At 34.0% G+C, this 17394-nt stretch overlaps 1 protein-coding gene across 13 annotated transcripts in view; it reads left to right on the top strand.

Annotated features, from left to right (window-relative positions):
* The window catches only part of PUM2 (pumilio RNA binding family member 2), a 97204-nt gene extending 80022 nt beyond the window's left edge, over positions 1–17182 (top strand). For 6 of the 13 annotated variants that reach the window (XM_076000571.1, XM_076000569.1, XM_076000574.1 and 3 more), the window contains 8 exons: positions 651–918; positions 2912–3041; positions 6752–6880; positions 9729–9866; positions 10529–10654; positions 10883–11004; positions 11640–11832; positions 14175–17182. In XM_076000571.1, the coding sequence (XP_075856686.1) occupies positions 651–918; positions 2912–3041; positions 6752–6880; positions 9729–9866; positions 10529–10654; positions 10883–11004; positions 11640–11832; positions 14175–14306 (1238 nt within the window). In that variant the 3' untranslated portion in view covers positions 14307–17182. Of the gene's footprint in view, positions 1–650; positions 919–2911; positions 3042–6751; positions 6887–9728; positions 9867–10528; positions 10655–10882; positions 11005–11639; positions 11833–14174 lie in introns of all 13 variants that reach the window. The other 7 variants (XM_012787717.3, XM_076000567.1, XM_012787722.3 and 4 more) reach the window with 2 other exon arrangements.
* Positions 17183–17394: the final 212 nt, after the last annotated feature.

Here is a 17394-nt window from a genome sequence, read left to right as displayed (position 1 = left end):
AATAATGAAGGCTATAGGAATAATCATTGCTGTTTATTACTACTATTTCTTATCTGCAAAATAATAGTATTTTATGGCAAGTATTTTCAATAAAATTTTAAAATCCTTTTAAAAAATAGTGTTTTTTTTTAAACTTCAATCAGTGGGTGAACTAAGAAGTGATTTATCTTTACATAGAAGTATATAAGACTTAATACATTTTTAATATCTTTCTCAAAAGTACAGATTCAACATGGTGTTATTTCATTAACATTGCAAATGAATTTCAATCACACTATTTTAGTGGCTTAAAGTCTAAGTTTCCTAGCTGCTTAAACTTGCTTGTTAAGACAACTGAAAATTTTGTTGGTACTTTCAGTATTCTGTATTTGCTATGAGTGCATATAATATTAGATCTTGAAATTACACTTTAAGCTGCCAAAAAACAAATAACAGATTTTTTTCCCCTCGTGTTTTCTGGTCTCTTTTTTCATAGGGCCAAATACATTAAGTATATGTTTGAGATTTTTCTCTTCCAATTTTAATTTCCTGTCATAACAAATAGGAATCAGTGGGGCAATATTTCTTTATTGACTGAATTTATAGTTTAAGTAACTTTTATGAGGAACAACTTTCAAAAATACTTACTGACCACAGCTGCTTTGTTGTAGGAGGACTGACAAATGGTAGTGGTCGATATATCTCTGCAGCACCTGGAGCAGAAGCAAAATATCGAAGTGCTTCAAGCACTTCTAGTCTATTTAGCTCCAGCAGCCAGCTCTTTCCTCCTTCTCGGCTTCGGTATAATAGGTCTGATATTATGCCTTCTGGCCGCAGTAGATTATTGGAAGATTTCAGAAACAACCGCTTCCCAAACCTTCAACTTAGAGACTTGATTGGACATATAGTTGAGTTTTCTCAAGACCAGCATGGTTCTAGGTAGGTGATATTTTCTACTTTGTTTTTTATGGTGTCCCTGTTTTCTTCTATGAGAATATTTTTATAATGAAAATATAGCGGTATCTGTTTTTTCTGTTATTGTGATTATATTGGTTCTGGATGACATTTGTGCACTTGAGTGTCCTGATGTATAGTTTGTCTTAAGAAAAATAGACAATGTTAAATGCTCTTGTATTGCATTATAGGTTGGTATTCAAGGTGACTTGCCTTAGACTGAAATAATGCACATTTCTTATAGAAAAATTTAGTACCTTTTTACATTAAATAGATATAATGCTTGAGAGATATGTGAATTAGCATTCTCAAGATAGGAAAATAGAATACTAACACATTTAGTAAATATAAGTTTTTTGTGGTTTTAAGGTAAACCTCAAATTTTTAAAAAATTGTAAATTAGATAGTTGCATACAAATTTTACCTCACTATATATATAGTCGTGCATCATTTAACAATGGGAATAAGTTCTGAGAAATGTGTCATTGTACAAACATAGAGTATACCTATGCAAACCTAGATGGGATAGGCTATATGTAACAGCCTATTACTCCTAGGCTACAAACCTGTATAACATGTTACTGTACTGAATACTATAGGTAGTTATAACACAATGGTAAATATTTATGTATCTAAACATAGAAAAGGGTCCAATAAAAATACAGTATAAAAGATAAATGGTACACCTGTATAGAGCGCTTACCATGTATGGAGCTTGTAGGACTGAAAGTTGTTCTTATAAACTCTGTACACTCAGCCTACACTAAATTTATGTAAAATTTTTCTCTTTCTTTAATAACAAATTAACCTTAGCTTACTACAATTTTTTTAAATAAATAACTGATAACTTTTTTACTTTATAAACTTTGAAATTTTTTTATTTGTTGAGTCTTTTGTAATAATACTTAGATTAAAACACAAAAACACACTGTATAGCTATACAAAAATATTTTCCTTGTTTGCATCCATATTTAAGCTTTTTTCTATTTTTAAATTTTTTTTTAACTTTTGTGTTAAGAGCTAAGTCAAAGACAGACATTTACTTAGGCCTACACAATGTTAGGACCATCATTATCTGTCTTCCACACTCATCTTATGCCAGTATAGAAGGTTTTCAGGAGTAATGCCAGGCATGGAACTGTCATCTATAATAACAGTGCCTTTTTCTGGAATACTTTCTGATGGACCTACCTAAGGCTGTTTTACAGTTAACTTTTGTTTTTTATATACAGAGGGAGTACACTTTAAAAAGCATAGTAAATAAACTATAACACAGTTGTTTATTATCATTATAAAGCATTATGCACTGTATGTAATTCTGTGTGCTGTACTTAAACAACTGGCAGCACAGTAGGTTTGTTTACCTGCATGACCGCAAACACATATTGATCAAAGTCACTGGTCATTAGGAATGTATCACCTCCATTTTAATCTTAGGGACCACCATAGTATATGCCTCTTATTGTGGATCAAAACATCATAGTGCAGTGCATGACTGTATTTGGAATTTCCTTAAGAGTAGCAAACAAACCTGTGTCACCCATAGTGGCTATGTTAGTTCATTCATAGTGGGTGAATTTTATTTCTTTAATTATGTGCTAAAAGTAGATATTAGTAATATTGTGTCCTATGAAAAATGAACAACCAACTAAATTTTTGTAATTTTCCTCTTCTTTTGTTATGATATTACCAAACTAATCTAAGAAAGATTAAACATCTTTATGTCCAGGTTCTGTATTGGTCTAACTGTAGTTATTTTAAGTTAAAGTGTTACAGAGAAATGTTTTATAACCTTTGTCCTTTTTGTTGTAAACTAGCAGCCTACAATATATAGTGTGTTAATACTATTTTTGGAAATAATTTTGTGTAAACATGTGGAAGAGGGGAATGTAATAGTCAAGTAAGTAAGAGAGATAGATTTACAGATCTTGTTTTCAATTTATCGTTGTGCCATTTAAATTTATTTTCCCCTGCATAGATTCATACAGCAAAAGTTAGAGAGAGCTACTCCAGCTGAGCGACAGATGGTATTTAATGAAATTCTACAAGCAGCCTATCAATTAATGACGGATGTTTTTGGCAACTATGTTATACAGAAGTTTTTTGAGGTAAAAGCATGCATGCATATTTGAGTACCCATGTAGCTGTATAAGTAATGCTAAGAAAAGTTCTAAAAGTTCTATAACAATCATTTCATATAAAAATAGCTATACATCTGGGAGAAAATATTTATAAATATATATCTGGTAATATTAAGATTTTTTTTTTTAATGAAGGATGGGCAGGGGGCTGTGAGGAAGGGCGTTCAGTTGTCGTGTTTGGTTTTTCTTGTTTACACAGAGTATGACTGTTGCCCTGGGTAGAGTACAGTGGCATCATTGTAGCTCACTGTAACCTCCATCTCCTAGGCTCTAAGCGATCCTTTTGCCTCAGCCTCCTGGGTAGCTGGGACTGCAGGCATGCGTTACAATGGCTAGGTGGGGTTTTTCCCTTTTTCTTTTGGTAGAGATAGGGTCTCACTCTTGCTCAGGCTAGTCTTAAACTCCTGAGCTGAAGCAGTCCTCCCACCTCAGCCTCTCAGAGTGCTAGGATTACAAGTGTGGGCCACCGTGCCTGGCCTTGATCTGGTAAGGATTTTATATCTAGGATATATAAAGAAATCCTGAAACTCAACCACAAAAAGACAGATAACCCATTTAAAGAACGGATAAAGGACTTTAACAGACATTTGTCCATAGAAGATAATACAAATGGCCAATAAACCATGAAAAAAATGCTCAACATGCTTAAACAACAGGGGAATACAAATCAATATCACAGCGAGTTAGCACTTTACACCTGCTATAGGCTGTAATTTAAAAAAAAATAACAAAGGGAAAATGCCTGGCATGGTGGCTCACACCTATAATCCCAACTCTGAGAGGCCGAGGCAGGAAGATCACTTGAGGCCAGGAGTTCAAGACTAAACTGGACAACATAGGGAGACCATGTCTCTACAACATAAAAAATTTAAAAAATAGCTGGGCTTAGTGGTGTCCGGCTACTTGGGAGACTAGGCAATAGGATTGCTTCACTTGAGCTCAGAAGTTGGAGGCTGATGTGAGCTGTGATCGCACTACTGCACTCTAGCCTGGGTGACAGTGAGACCCTGTCTCTGAAAAAAATTAATGAATAAAATTTTTTTAATGTAAAACCATTTAAAATGTGTATGTGAAAATGTGCAGAGATTGAAAACTTTGTACATTTCTTGTGGAAATGTAAAATGGTACAGCCAAAAAAGGAATTAACATGCTATAACATGGAAGAACCTTGAAAACATTAATTTAAGTGGAATAAGTCACAGAAGGACAAACATAGGGTTCTATCAGTATGAACTGTTCGGAAGAGCAAATTCCTGGAGACATGAGGTATTATAGATTAGGGCTCCCCAGTGGCTTGTGAAATGGGGGAATAGAAAGTTATTGTTAAACTGATTTCTGTTTGAGGCCGTAGGAGAGAGTTGGAAACAGCAGTGATGGTTGTACAACAATGTGAATGTAATTAACACTACTGAATTATTAGGTTATTAAGTATGAAATGTCCAATTTCCTTACGTACTAAGTTTGACAGTTGATATCTCTGACATTTCACTTTGACACTTGTTTTATGTTTATTGTGAAGGGTACATGTTTGGTCTTTGAAAGGCACATTTTAGCTCGTGGTTATCTGTCAAATTTTTTTAGAGCAATTTTTGTGATACCACAGGTAAGTCAAAAATTCCTGTTATATTTTAATATGAGTTCCATCATGGAATCAATGCAGTGCAGACAGCTCGAAATACCAACAAGGTGTTTGGGAAGATGTGGCTAATGAACACACAGTGGTTTGAGTAGTTCTGTCCTGATGATTTTTTTTTTTTTTTTTTGAGACAGAGTCTCACTTTGTTGCCCAGGCTAGAGTGAGTGCCATGGCATCAGCCTAGCTCACAGCAACCTCAAACTCCTAGGCTCAAGCAATCCTACTGCCTCACCCTCCTGAGTAGCTGGGACTACAGGCATGCGCCACCATGCCCAGCTAATTTTTTGTATATATATTAGCTGGCCAATAAATTTATTTCTATTTATATAGTATAGACGGGGTCTCGCTCTTGCTCAGGCTGGTTTCAAACTCCTGACCTCGAGCGATCCTAGCCTCTCAAGAGTACTAGGATTACTGGCATGAGCCACCGCGCCCAGCCTTGTCCTAATGATTTTTATCTTGAAAATGAGCCACATGGTTGACTTGAGACCAAGGTGGATGATTCTGACTATATGACAAGGTTTGAAACAAATTGCCAAGGTAAAGAAGCTGGATAGATGGACGCTACATGAATTAAAAGAGTGTCAGAAATCATCTTGAAGCTCATCTTTCTTTGCTGTCACGACATAAAGGCAATATTACGTGTGATAAAAATGGATTTTTTTCCTGACAATCACAAGTGTTTGGTACAGTAGTCGGCTAAAGATGAAGTGCCAAAACACAGTCCCAAACCACATATTCATCCTAAAAGCTAATGGTGTCTGTTTGGTAGTCCAGAGCTGGTATTATCCACTACAGTTTCATGAAACCTGGTCAGTCAATTACAGCAAACGTGTACTGCAACCAATTGGACAAAATGATGAGTATGCTTGGGATTAAGCCCCCTTGTTTGGTTAGTAGAGACAGGCCAGTCCTTTTGAAAGACAACACTAGACCGACCACATGTCGCACAGATAACGCTGCTCAACTACAGAAGCTGGACTTAAAAGCTCTCTTGTCATCCACTGTGTTCACCAGTCCTTGCACGAACTAACTACCACTTCTTCCAGGCTTTGGATCACTTATTGCAAGGAAAAATATTCCATTCTGGACAAGCTGTGGAAAACCTGTTTCGCTACTTCATTGACACTTGCCCTCTAGGTTTCTTTGCTGCTGGCATAAAAAAAGCTGATGGCAAAACTGTGTCAATAGTTTAGGTGCATACTTTTGAATGATTATACTGCTTCTGGTCTGAGATATAATAATCTACACTTTTGGTTCGAAATTGGACATTTTATATTTAATGACAATACTTTATTTTTTTTTTGACAATACTTTAAAATAGTTAAAATAACATATTTTGTAAAGTATGCATATTTTATCACAATAAAAAAATTTTTCGGGGTAAGCATGAAACGAGGTTTATTGAGGAGAGAAAGATAGGATTATAGAGCAAAAGCAAGATACAATAAAAAAATTTTAACTATATGAGCCTACTTTAAATGAAAAGTTTAATATTAATCCTGATGAATATTTGAAAATTAAAGTGTTGGGAGTGTTAGGTGAACCAGTTAATGAATAATAGTTTTTATTTGGATTTATAGATGTGTTTTAACTTGTAACTTAGCTAATTTTTAGATAAACTTCTGTGTTATAGCTTGACTTAACAGGTTTTCTCCTCAATTACGTCACAGTATAGTTTGAGAATTGTCTGAGTGAGTGAGTTTTAATGGCCTGAATATATGGCTCAGAAGCTTATATATTAAAGATGGGGATTTTGTTAAGAGTGAAAATGAAGGTGTTTACTTTTAAAGGTGATTGATCTATAGTAACAAGGAAATTTTAGATAGTATGACTTAACCCAAAAAAAGTAGCAAAATTATTATTGCAGTCTATCTCTAAGTCTATCTTAATTGGCTTCTTCCTGAATACCTCCTCCCTTCATAATTACCAAAGGTGTATTTTAAAAACAGATTCACAGGGCTGCAAACACTGTCTTATTCAAGTTTAACAAAGTAATGTTATGGTCACTTTTTATTAATATTATATTCTTTTCTGTCAGTTTGGGAGTTTGGATCAAAAATTAGCCTTGGCTACTCGTATTCGTGGTCATGTTCTGCCCTTAGCCTTGCAGATGTATGGCTGCCGTGTTATTCAGAAAGCATTAGAGTCTATTTCATCTGACCAGCAGGTAATTGTAAGTTATGACAAAATTTTTGTATTATTTTATTCAATTTTAAAATTATTACTTTTTTATCTTAGAATAATCTTGAAATGAGTAAATATTTCCACTAGACTAAAATATTTTTTAAATGTCTCAAATAGCAAAATACTAATTAAAAGTTGCAAAGCAGATCATTTCTAAATGAAGATATTTGAGTACATACTGTGTGCCAAGCAGAATACTAAATGATGGCTGTTTTTACTCTTATTTGATTTTGTGTAATATCAGAATGCGTTATACTATTTCCAGTGTTTATTTGGGTTGTATATAATGTTTCTGTTACAGGAATAAAATGGAATATTACCCAGCCTTAAAGGGGAATGTAAAAAAAAATTTTTTTTTGAGACAGAGTCTCACTCTGTTGTCTGGGCTAGAGTGCCGTGGCGTCAGCCCAGCTCACAGCAACCTCCAACTCCTGGGCTCAAGCAATCCTCCTGCCTCAGCCTCCCAAGTAGCTGCGACTACAGGCATGTACCACCATGCCGGCCTGATTTTTTCTATATATTTTTAGGTGGCCAATTAATTTGTTTCTATTTTTAGTAGAGGTAGCGACTTGCTGGTCACGAACTCCTGACCTTGAGCAATCCACCTGCCTCAGCCTCCCAGAGGGCTGGGATTACAGGCGTGAGCCACCATGCCCGGCCTAAAAATTTTTTTTAAAATAAAATTTTTAGCATCAGTAGCATTACTATATTATATATATATAAATTTTTTTGAAATCTAGCTCAACAGAAAAGTAACCTAAGAATCCTCTTAACAAGATTTAAAATTTTTTGAGAGAACATATAAATTAAATGAGAAATATTCTGTGTTCTTGGATGAGAAGTCTAAATATTAAGTTAATAAGGATTGATGCAAATCCAACCATGTATTTGTGGGCTTTATTTATTTAGTTAGTTAGTTGGCCAATTAATTTCTTTCTGTTTTTAGTGGAGACGGGTCTCGCTCTTGCTCATGCTGTTCTCAAACTCCTGACCTTGAGTGATCCTCCCATCTCGGCCTCCCAGAGTGCTAGGATTATAGGCGTGAGCCACTGTGTCTGGCCTGTGGGCCTTTTTCCGGGCGAGATAACTGATCAAAATAATTGTTACAATTATTTTAAATGGAGTAGAATATTGAGATTAGGAAATGAGGATAAATACTTATCCACCAGATTTTTAAAATATACTGTGAAGCAACACTAATTAGTGGGGTTCTTACACAAGAATAAACAGATTTTAAATATGAAATTAATAACCCTAAGTAGATACTATTTTCTGTACATGATTTATGTATTACAATAAAAACATAAGAGTAAAGGAAATAATTATTTCTTAAAAGATAATTGCAGTTAATATTAGAAAGAAATCGGCTTGACTCCCATACAATGAAAGTAAATTCTAGAATTAAAAACAATAGTATTATATGGATGGATGTTTATGTATGTGTACATGTATATACATTAATCACAGCATTAAAAATCTGTGAGAAAATATAATTATTTCTCCAGAGGAAATCCTCAGTTTCAGAGTAATTGAAGATATGTCACAATGGAGAAAGAAACAAATCTGGACACTTAAAACCATAGAACTTGTCTGTCACATGTGTCAAACTGGTATAGATATTTTAAATGTCTTTGATATTTAAAAATATAAGGCATTGGGAGTAAGTCTTGGGTAAACCAGTTAATGAGTAATGATATTATATTTATTTGGATTCTTAAGTACATTTGATTTTGTTTATACCTAAACATCTGTGTTATAGCTTAATAGGATTGCTACCTGATTGTGTCAGAATGTAGCTCAGAGTTCTTTGGGTGAAAGATACTTAAATGTGAATTCTTTTAAGCTAAGTATGTGTGTTTCATTTCTCCAGGATACCATTTTTATTCTAATTAGGCACACAGATTATTGTATTAATGGTCAAAGCTAGCAAGTTCTTTATTATAAGAGTGTCAGGAAGAACAAAAATGTCCAACAATGATTTCTTCCCTTACAGGAATTATTGAGATAATAGGTGACAATCACATAAACCATATGTGCTCAATTCCTTACTTTTTCCCATGTACTTGTGCAGCCATTAAAAATAATTCCTTTGGAGGGGATGATAAATGAGGCAAAAATGTATAATTCTGAATTAGTTATATGAGTTTACCAACTAAGAACAATTAGTGGATGATATTTACAGTGAAGACAGCTTGAATAAAACAAAAAAAATTTTTTTTGAGACAGAGTCTCGATTTGTTTTGTTGTTCAGGCTAGAGTGAGTGCCGTGGCATCAGCCTAGCCCTCAGCAACCTCAAACTCCTGGGCTCAAGCAATCCTTTTGCCTCAGCCTCCTGAGTGGCTGGGACTACAGGCATGCACCACCATGCCTGGCTAATTTTTTCTATAAATATTAGTTGGCCAATTAATTTCTTCTCTATTTATAGTAAAGACGGGATCTCGCTCTTGCTCAGGGTGGTTTCGAACTCCTGACCTTGAGCAGTCCACCCGCCTTGTGGTAAATATACCACATTTATTAATCCGTGGTATACATATACCACATTTTATTAATCCATCCCAGAGTGCTAGGATTACAGGCGTGAGCCACCGCGCCCGGCCTAAATAAAACAAATTTAGCACCATCAGCATGTATCATTCACATTACAATCCCACAAAATACATTTTAGTAAGTTTTACCTTTAATGGTTTCTCCTAATTATATTTCAAGGAAAAATACTTTAAACTTCCATATATTAAAAAAAATACGAATAGGAAATATTTTTTGAGTGTACTTTTGTTCCCATGTCAGTATTTTTAATTTATTATGTTTATTGACATTTTCTCTTTTACAGAGCGAAATGGTCAAGGAGTTAGATGGTCATGTACTCAAATGTGTGAAAGATCAGAATGGAAACCATGTTGTACAAAAATGTATTGAATGTGTTCAACCACAGTCATTGCAGTTCATCATCGATGCTTTCAAAGGACAAGTAAGATTGAGTTTGGCTTCTAATTTGTTAGGGTATTATTTTAGAATTTTGAATGTTAACACATTTTTTGGAAGTCACAGGATAATACAGAGCACTTGGATACAAAAATAGGAGACAAAATAGTAAATATGCATTAATTTCTTCCTCTTTCTAGAGTTAGTAGATAGCTTCATTTTTTTGAACCTACAAAATGTAGAAATACAAGTTATAATCACTTGACTTTAAGAAGTAAAGGTAATCACTGTTAGAATGTAAACCAAACAGTGTTTTCCAGATTCCCTTGTAGAGGAAGAGGAGGGAAGAAAACTTAAGACTGTATAATAATACAGAAAATACATAGCAATTAGTGACTATTACATAGTACTTAATGGTATTTAATTAAATGTTAAACTACCTTCCCTCTTCTTACCCATTCTTTCCTGTTATTACATACACTCAATCTTGTTGTTAGGTTCCTTTAGATCAGAATACCTTTAGCTCCTAAATTGAGTGCTCCCTCGTCCTACGTCCCAGTCTTTGCTAACATGGTGGTCATATTAAATGTGAATCCATCTCCCTTGTATTTTGAACTAATTCTAGGTGTTGTCAAAAACCTCTCTGCCTCATAAAACTGTTAAAAAATGACAGAGAATGCAAGTACTAATTTTTTACATTTTATTAAGGTATTTGTGCTTTCAACTCATCCTTATGGCTGCAGAGTAATTCAGCGCATCCTAGAACATTGCACTGCAGAACAGACTTTACCTATCTTAGAAGAACTCCACCAACATACAGAACAGTTGGTACAGGTATAAATTACTTAATAATTTGAAATGTTTATATATATTTGGAAATTTTCTGATTTTTAAAAGAAATATATTATTAAATATTCTAGAAACAGTGAAACAAAGTCTATTCTTCTGACTATACTATAGAGTGTTTAGACAAAATTATTAATATCTTTTTAAATAAAGAGTAGTAATCATTATTCTTAAGGAATGACTTAGGTGAATTAATTTTTAAATATTTGTCCTTAGGATCAGTATGGCAATTATGTTATTCAGCATGTACTAGAACATGGTCGACCTGAAGACAAGAGTAAAATTGTTTCTGAAATCAGAGGAAAGGTGTTAGCCCTGAGTCAACACAAATTTGCCAGGTATTGCTGTATTGCTCAATTCTTTGAATTTCTTGGCTTTAACTTATTAGTAAGCACAAAAATGGATGTAGGCTATATCATTGAACTACAATCTTTTTTCATGTTGTTAAAAAGCATATGCAGAACGTTGCTTTTACTTTTGAAAAATCTACATAACAAATTTATTTTGTCCACATAATACAAAAAATTTATTTTGGCCACATGAAGTCTATATTTAAAAAATCAGGTTGGTCCGAGTGCAGTGGTGTTTACAACTAATTGATCACAACCAGTTACAGATTCCTTTGTTCCTTCTCCACTCCCACTGCTCCACTTGACCAGCCTTTAAAAAAAAAAAAAAAAAAAAAAATCATTTATCTACAAGACCTGTGAGGAAATGCAAATTTATTTAGTGCATATTTTTGAAAGTCTCAGGACTTACTAATGATGTAGTTGCCTTTTTTAAATTATAATTTCAATATATAATGTCCCATGATACCAATTTCTGTTTTAAAAGCACTCAAAAGACAAGAGAATCCCATCTTGATTCTTCTGTTTACTACTGCATTGGAATAGATTCTTGATTTCAAAAGTCAAGAAAATTTTGGTGTAAAAAACGAATTAACAAAATATTGTTTATCTACTTTAATTTTTAGCAATGTAGTAGAAAAGTGTGTTACTCATGCCTCCCGTGCTGAGAGAGCTCTACTGATTGATGAAGTTTGCTGCCAGAATGATGGTCCTCACAGTGCCTTATACACCATGATGAAGGACCAGTATGCCAATTACGTGGTTCAAAAGATGATTGATATGGCTGAACCTGCTCAGAGAAAAATAATCATGCACAAGGTAATATATAGATAACTCAATTTATCTGTAACTTCAGGCTACACATTTAACTTCCCTTGCATTTAATTTCCTTATGTATTATAACTAGATAAAAAAATTAAAATTGATGGATAACTTTGGCAGATGTTGGTATGGTTTACCCTTTTATGAAATTCTTAAGGTAATCATGTTGATTAGTCATCTGTTTACCAATGTTTAGTATTGTTCTTTCTTCCCCCATCTTATTTAAATATTCAGTTATGGGGGGGGTTGGTTCCAGGAACACACCCTCTCACACCCCCCCCATGGATACCAAAATCCACAGATGCTCAAGTTCCTTCTTATATAAATGACATAGTATTTGCATATAACCTATGTACATCCTTCCACAGACTAAACCACCTCTCTATTAGTTATGATACCTAATACAATATAAATGCTATATGAATAGTTGTTAAACTGTATTGTTTACAATACAGGAAGCAGTGACAAGAAAAATGTCTGTTTAGTACAGATTCAACTTTTTTTTTTTTTTTTGAGATAGGGGCCTCACTATATCACTGTATTATTTGGTCTAGAATTCTTGGACAAAAGCAATCCTCCTGCCTCAGCCTCCCAAGTAGCTAAGGTTACAGGCATACACCTACTTTTGTTTCTTTCCTTTCTTTCAATTTAAACTTAAAGCTGTTAACTTCTTTCTTTAAAAAGAAAATATATATATATATATATATATATATATAGTTTTGATGCACGTTTGATTGAATCCATGGATATGGAAGGTGGACTGTATTTGATTTACTAATTTACTATATTACATGGTTGAACATTGACTTTAACATAGTACATTTTTCTGAAGAGAATTTGTGTTGATTTCTTTTTGGTTAGCACTAACTCCTAATACTTTCCCTTCACACAGTTTTCTCTGTATCATCCTACTAGAATCTAATGCCTTTTTAAGAAAGAAATCATCTATTGCAATAGGAAGACTTAGTATTGAAAAGAATACTGAAAGAAGTAACATTTTGAACACTCTTGCTCTTTTTCTAAATGTATTCATTTAGGCAGCATGAAATGAACATAACCTGTTTGAACCTCATCTCATTTAGGAAGTGATCTCTTAAGATTGCTTCTAGCCATAAAAGTGTTTGGGCCTTCTGATTTTTAAAATTCATCTTTAATTTGTACTAAATTTTTCACCTACTTCTTTACATTATCATTTCTGCTTAAAAGTATACATACAGATAATTTTTAATATTTTTTAACAGCTACATTATTTAACCGGTAATATATTTATGACACTTGGATCGTCCCTAATTGTTATACATAAGTAGTGCTTCATACAGAATTTTTGCATAGCTATTTTGGTAGAATAAATTCCTGGATGTTAAATTGCTGTGTCAAAGCATTGTAAACATTTTATGTTTTAATAGATACTGCCAAGCTATGCTCAGAATATCTTGTACAAGTTTAGACATCTATCCAATATGAGAAGAGTGCCTGTTTTACCATACCCTCATCAGTGCCAGTTATTATTACTTACAAAAATTTTGCTGGCCTGGCAGAAAAGATAATGATAATATGATTCTTTAAAAATTTAATAGCTCGGCCAGGCACGGTGGCTCACGCCTGTAATCCTAGCACTCTGGGAGGCTGAGGCGGGAGGATCGCTCAAGGTCAGGAGTTCGAAACCAGCCTGAGCAAGAGTGAGACCCCATCTCTACTAAAAATAGAAAGAAATTAATTGGCCAACTAAAAATATATAGAAAAAGCCGGGCATGATTGGCACATGCTTGTAGTCCCAGCTACTTGGGAGGCTGAGGCAGGAGAATCACCTGAGCCCAGGAGTTTGAGGCTGCTATGAGCTAGACTGATGACATGGCACTCTAGCCTGGGCAACAGAATGAGACTCTGTCTCCAAAAAAACACAATTTAGTAGCTCACTACGTCTGGTAGTGTATGTCTGTAGTCCCACCTACTCAGGAAGCTGAGGCAAGAGGATCGACTGAATCCAGGATTTGGAGGCTATGATTACACCATTGCAGTCCAGCTGTGGTGACAGAACAAGACCCTGTTTCTTTAATTAAAAAACAAAACAAGACAAAAAAAACTTTCTTGCTGTTTAGAGTCTCTGTTGTCATGTGACATAGTTTAGGAGTAGTGGTTTGCTTATTCTTTGAACAAATTTTGAGAGCAGATATTTGGAGGGATTGAGATTGATTTCCTTTTGCAAAAAGTAGCTTTCTTTCGATTTAAATTTTTAAATTGTAGTTGTTCCTCTATGTTACCCAGATTTGGGTGTACTTTTTAAAAGAATCAGAAACTAAAATAATATAGATTTCTTAAGCAAATTATATGTTTTTCAGATTCGACCTCACATTACTACTTTGCGGAAATACACATACGGGAAGCATATACTGGCCAAGTTGGAAAAGTATTATTTGAAAAATAGCCCAGATCTAGGGCCTATTGGAGGACCACCAAATGGAATGCTGTAAAGGAACAAGAGAAAGAAGATGATTTAACCATGTGAAGAGAACGTTTCTTTTGTGAATTATCAAAACACAACTCAACTATGAATCTTCAAATTTTTTTTTAAAGCAAAACTATTTATTGACTTTATTCATCCATTTGTAAATTTTTTAAGGTTCTTGTGTATATTTGGGGGGTGGGGGTGGTAAATGATAAATTGTATTCAGCCCTGAGTGGAGACCTATCAGATTGGATTGCTGGCAAAGCACAGAATGCCTGTATATGATGTAACTGTATCAAAAAAAAAAAAAGCTGTCACATATTTTGTAAATTTTTACCTTGTAAAGTCACAAAAATAGTTTTTAAAGGAAAAAGTACAGTATTCTTTTAATAAACTGGCTTGCAGTCTGGTAGGTCTACAACCCCATAGCACAACAGGTTTATAGAGATGTATATAGAATTATAGTCCTTATTTTTTTTTCTTTTGCGTGATGTGACGCCTTTTATAACAGATTAACAATCAACTGCATAAATATTAATATTTTAAAAAGAAAGTTAAGTTGTATTTTGGTAATTCACAAACTATCATGCAAATAAAAACGCAGCAAGAAAGACAAGAATAAAATGATTTGAGATGAAAAGAACCTAACGTTATTTACAGGAGATGTGCTGTTTTAATACAAATACTGCCCTAAAATGTCTCTGGCAATGTACAGAAATATTGTATATACTTACATATGTAATTGTTGTAAGAGTTAGAAAAAACAAAATCATGGTGACACTTCCATGCAGTTAAGTGCACTAAATGAAAAGTTAAGTCACATATTAACTTTTCAGTTTGGTTTGCAATGAGAAAGAGTGAAAATTTGTATTTCGTTTTGCATATAGAATTACAAAAATATGTTGAGGAAGTGTTGAGCTTTATTTTGCTTTTTCATAGTAGATGCAAGAAGTAGGAATCAGATAGAGGTGAAAAGGGGCCACTGAAAAGTGAATTTGATAGCTCAACATTTAAGCATGATTACATATTCAAATAGCTTTTTTTGCTTCCTATAAATATATGCATTGTGTGTGTAGTAATAGGTGTAAGTTTACACTTTGAAAGCAAATCTTGTTTCGATGTTGTTATAAAAGCCTTGCTAATTTAGTAGTGACACCTTCCTTGGTTGTACAGGTGTACATTTGTAAACCTTCATGCTGTAAATGGAATTTGTTTTATCTCTTTGGGAAACATTTGCATTTTAGTGTACATTTATGTCCCTGCCCTCTTTGACCTGGCAATATAGTGTTGTATAATGTAAATTTATTTCTCCAAATTGAGAGTGATTTTTTAAAAATTTTTTATCTTTATATGGTTTAAGAAGTATGAACCAGCTTTCTTTTTATTATTGTGAGAAACGTTTTGTTTTATAACATAGTTGTCGACTCTGTTAATATGGACATGCTAGGATTGGATCACTTTCAATTGAAGTCAGGGTATTGTGCATAATAGAAAGTATTGGACTGAGATATTTGGTTACCATGGAGCCAATGCTTTTTCCATCTTATTAAATGTGATGTGACTTTTTTCTTTGTACAGAAGAGTACTGTATTTTTGAATAGCCTATTCCCAAGTAAGAGCAAATCTGTATGATACCATTTTTTCCTCTGGACATAAGACATAACAGTAACATGATGTACATTTACAAGCGGCCTTATGTACATTTCCCAACAATCTTTTTAAGGCAAAATTGTGAGCATATGTGTATAATTAAAATCGTTTTTAATCCTTTGCCTATGAAAATATTTTGGAAAAACTTGCTGTGTATATTCAGTTTCTGAAAGATAAAGAAAGTGCTTTGTATTTTGTTGAAGTCAGTATTTTGTATGAACATTTATGTTAACCCACTTATGTTTAGTGCTGAAAACTAAAATGAACATGCTGTCAGTTGAACACGGAAGGGATTTTTTACTAGAGGTCTGCAGAGGAAAAGCAGTCCTTCTGAGCACAATATTGAATATAAAGGTTTTATCACTTAGCTGTTCATATCATGAACCTAAAAATAATGGCATAAAGTTTGGGGTGCCAGGCATACTTTTTCATGTTTGATGTTGAGTTATTCTAGTTTTCTTCTAACCCAACATTCCTTGTTGAGGCCATTAAATTCTGCCACCTGTCATTGCTCCTTCTTGTAGTCACACTGGTTCATCAGCATGTCCCAGCAGTGCTTCCTCCACCCCCACACAAAGTTGCTCTCTTCCACTCTTTCCTACTTTGTTTTGCCAGCCTTAGAGTGTCTTGGCCCCTTGTCAAAATTTTGTTCCCAGTATCAGCCCATGGTTTCAGGATCAAAGCTATCCTTGTTGGATATTGATAATGACTAACCTGTCTTTGTACAATTGAATTCCTAGTCTTCATTCTTGCCCTCTGTTGGCATAAGCAGTTGAATCTCTGCAAATTTAGAAAATGGCAATTCTAGAGAATATTACATTGGGAAACTCAACCCTCTGGGGTCCTGATGTTCCCATGTGTCCCAATGCTGACAACCCAATCTTCCCAATATTCTTAGGCCTATTCTAGAAAAACACATCCTTGTAGAAATGTTATGGTCTGCCATTTTTGGTGCCCACTTCAATTCCACCTTTTAGGAAGTTAACATGAAATTTTGGTAAAATCTGAAAATGGCATTTCAGATTAAAGAAATTTAATTGGGCAAAAACACCTAGGCTTTACTTTTGAATGTCTCCTTTTGATATGGATTGTTTCTGGACCAGTTTGTCTTAAGTCCTGGCTCTTATTGGTTCATATGAAATAATGTTAACTTCACTTCTTTGTATATTATGTATAAATTAGAAAATGAAAAAAATGTGTGAATAACGTATGAAATAAACCTGGTCTTGTGTTTTTCTCTAGATAAAATAACCCTCTGTACCTCACTTAAGATTGCCCATTCAAGTTTACTCCGACTTAAGGAAACCAAACAATATCCTGACTGCCCACAGAATCTTGGAGCTAAAGAGTACTTAACTCTAAGAACTTTACTATAGGACGGATGCTATCAGAAATTCATTATTAAGTAGGGTTGTTAGTGAACTTTACCTTCATATCATATAGATAAATTTCTCTAGTTTCTA

Source organism: Microcebus murinus, chromosome 3, assembly GCF_040939455.1.
Source record: "Microcebus murinus isolate Inina chromosome 3, M.murinus_Inina_mat1.0, whole genome shotgun sequence".
NCBI classification, from domain to species: Eukaryota; Metazoa; Chordata; class Mammalia; order Primates; family Cheirogaleidae; genus Microcebus; species Microcebus murinus.
This window is presented reverse-complemented; position numbering and strand designations above follow the sequence as displayed.